General features: G+C 60.9%; 1 protein-coding gene across 1 annotated transcript in view; it reads left to right on the top strand.

Annotated features, from left to right (window-relative positions):
- ALG3 (ALG3, alpha-1,3- mannosyltransferase) overlaps nucleotides 1–422 on the top strand; it is a gene marked incomplete at its 5' end in the record, with an annotated part of 2257 nt that overhangs the window by 619 nt on the left and 1216 nt on the right. Inside the window, one exon of the mRNA XM_009582103.1 lies at nucleotides 326–418. Coding sequence (XP_009580398.1) covers nucleotides 326–418 — 93 coding nt within the window. The remainder of the gene's footprint in view (nucleotides 1–325; nucleotides 419–422) is intronic.

Raw genomic sequence — 422 nt, forward strand, 5'->3', positions numbered from 1 at the left:
ATCGGCTACAGGGGCAGGCTGGCGGCCCCATGGGCGGGGGGTAGTGGGCTGCCCTGCCTGCATCGCAGCATGCTGCCTGGCTGTCCTGGGGGCTGGAGACCCCTGGGATATACTCTGGGATCCTCTCTGGGATATACAGTGGCACCAGATCTGAGTTGGCCCCACAGAGCAAGCTGGAGGTTGATAAATAATCTAATTCACGGTGTTCCCATCTTTGGCTGACTATCCTTGTCACCCCACGTGGCGCTGGAGTTCTCGGGTTGTGGCAAGGGTGACGGAGACCTGGCTTACGGCTGCTGCGAGGGTGCTGGTGTGTCTCCGGCAGGTGATTCTGGGGCTGCCCTTCCTGCTGGTGAATCCCGTGGGGTACCTGACCCGCTCCTTCGACCTGGGCCGCCAGTTCCAGTTCAAATGGACAGTGA

This window comes from Fulmarus glacialis, unplaced genomic scaffold, assembly GCF_000690835.1.
Source record: "Fulmarus glacialis isolate BGI_N327 unplaced genomic scaffold, ASM69083v1 scaffold28767, whole genome shotgun sequence".
Classification (NCBI taxonomy): Eukaryota; Metazoa; Chordata; class Aves; order Procellariiformes; family Procellariidae; genus Fulmarus; species Fulmarus glacialis.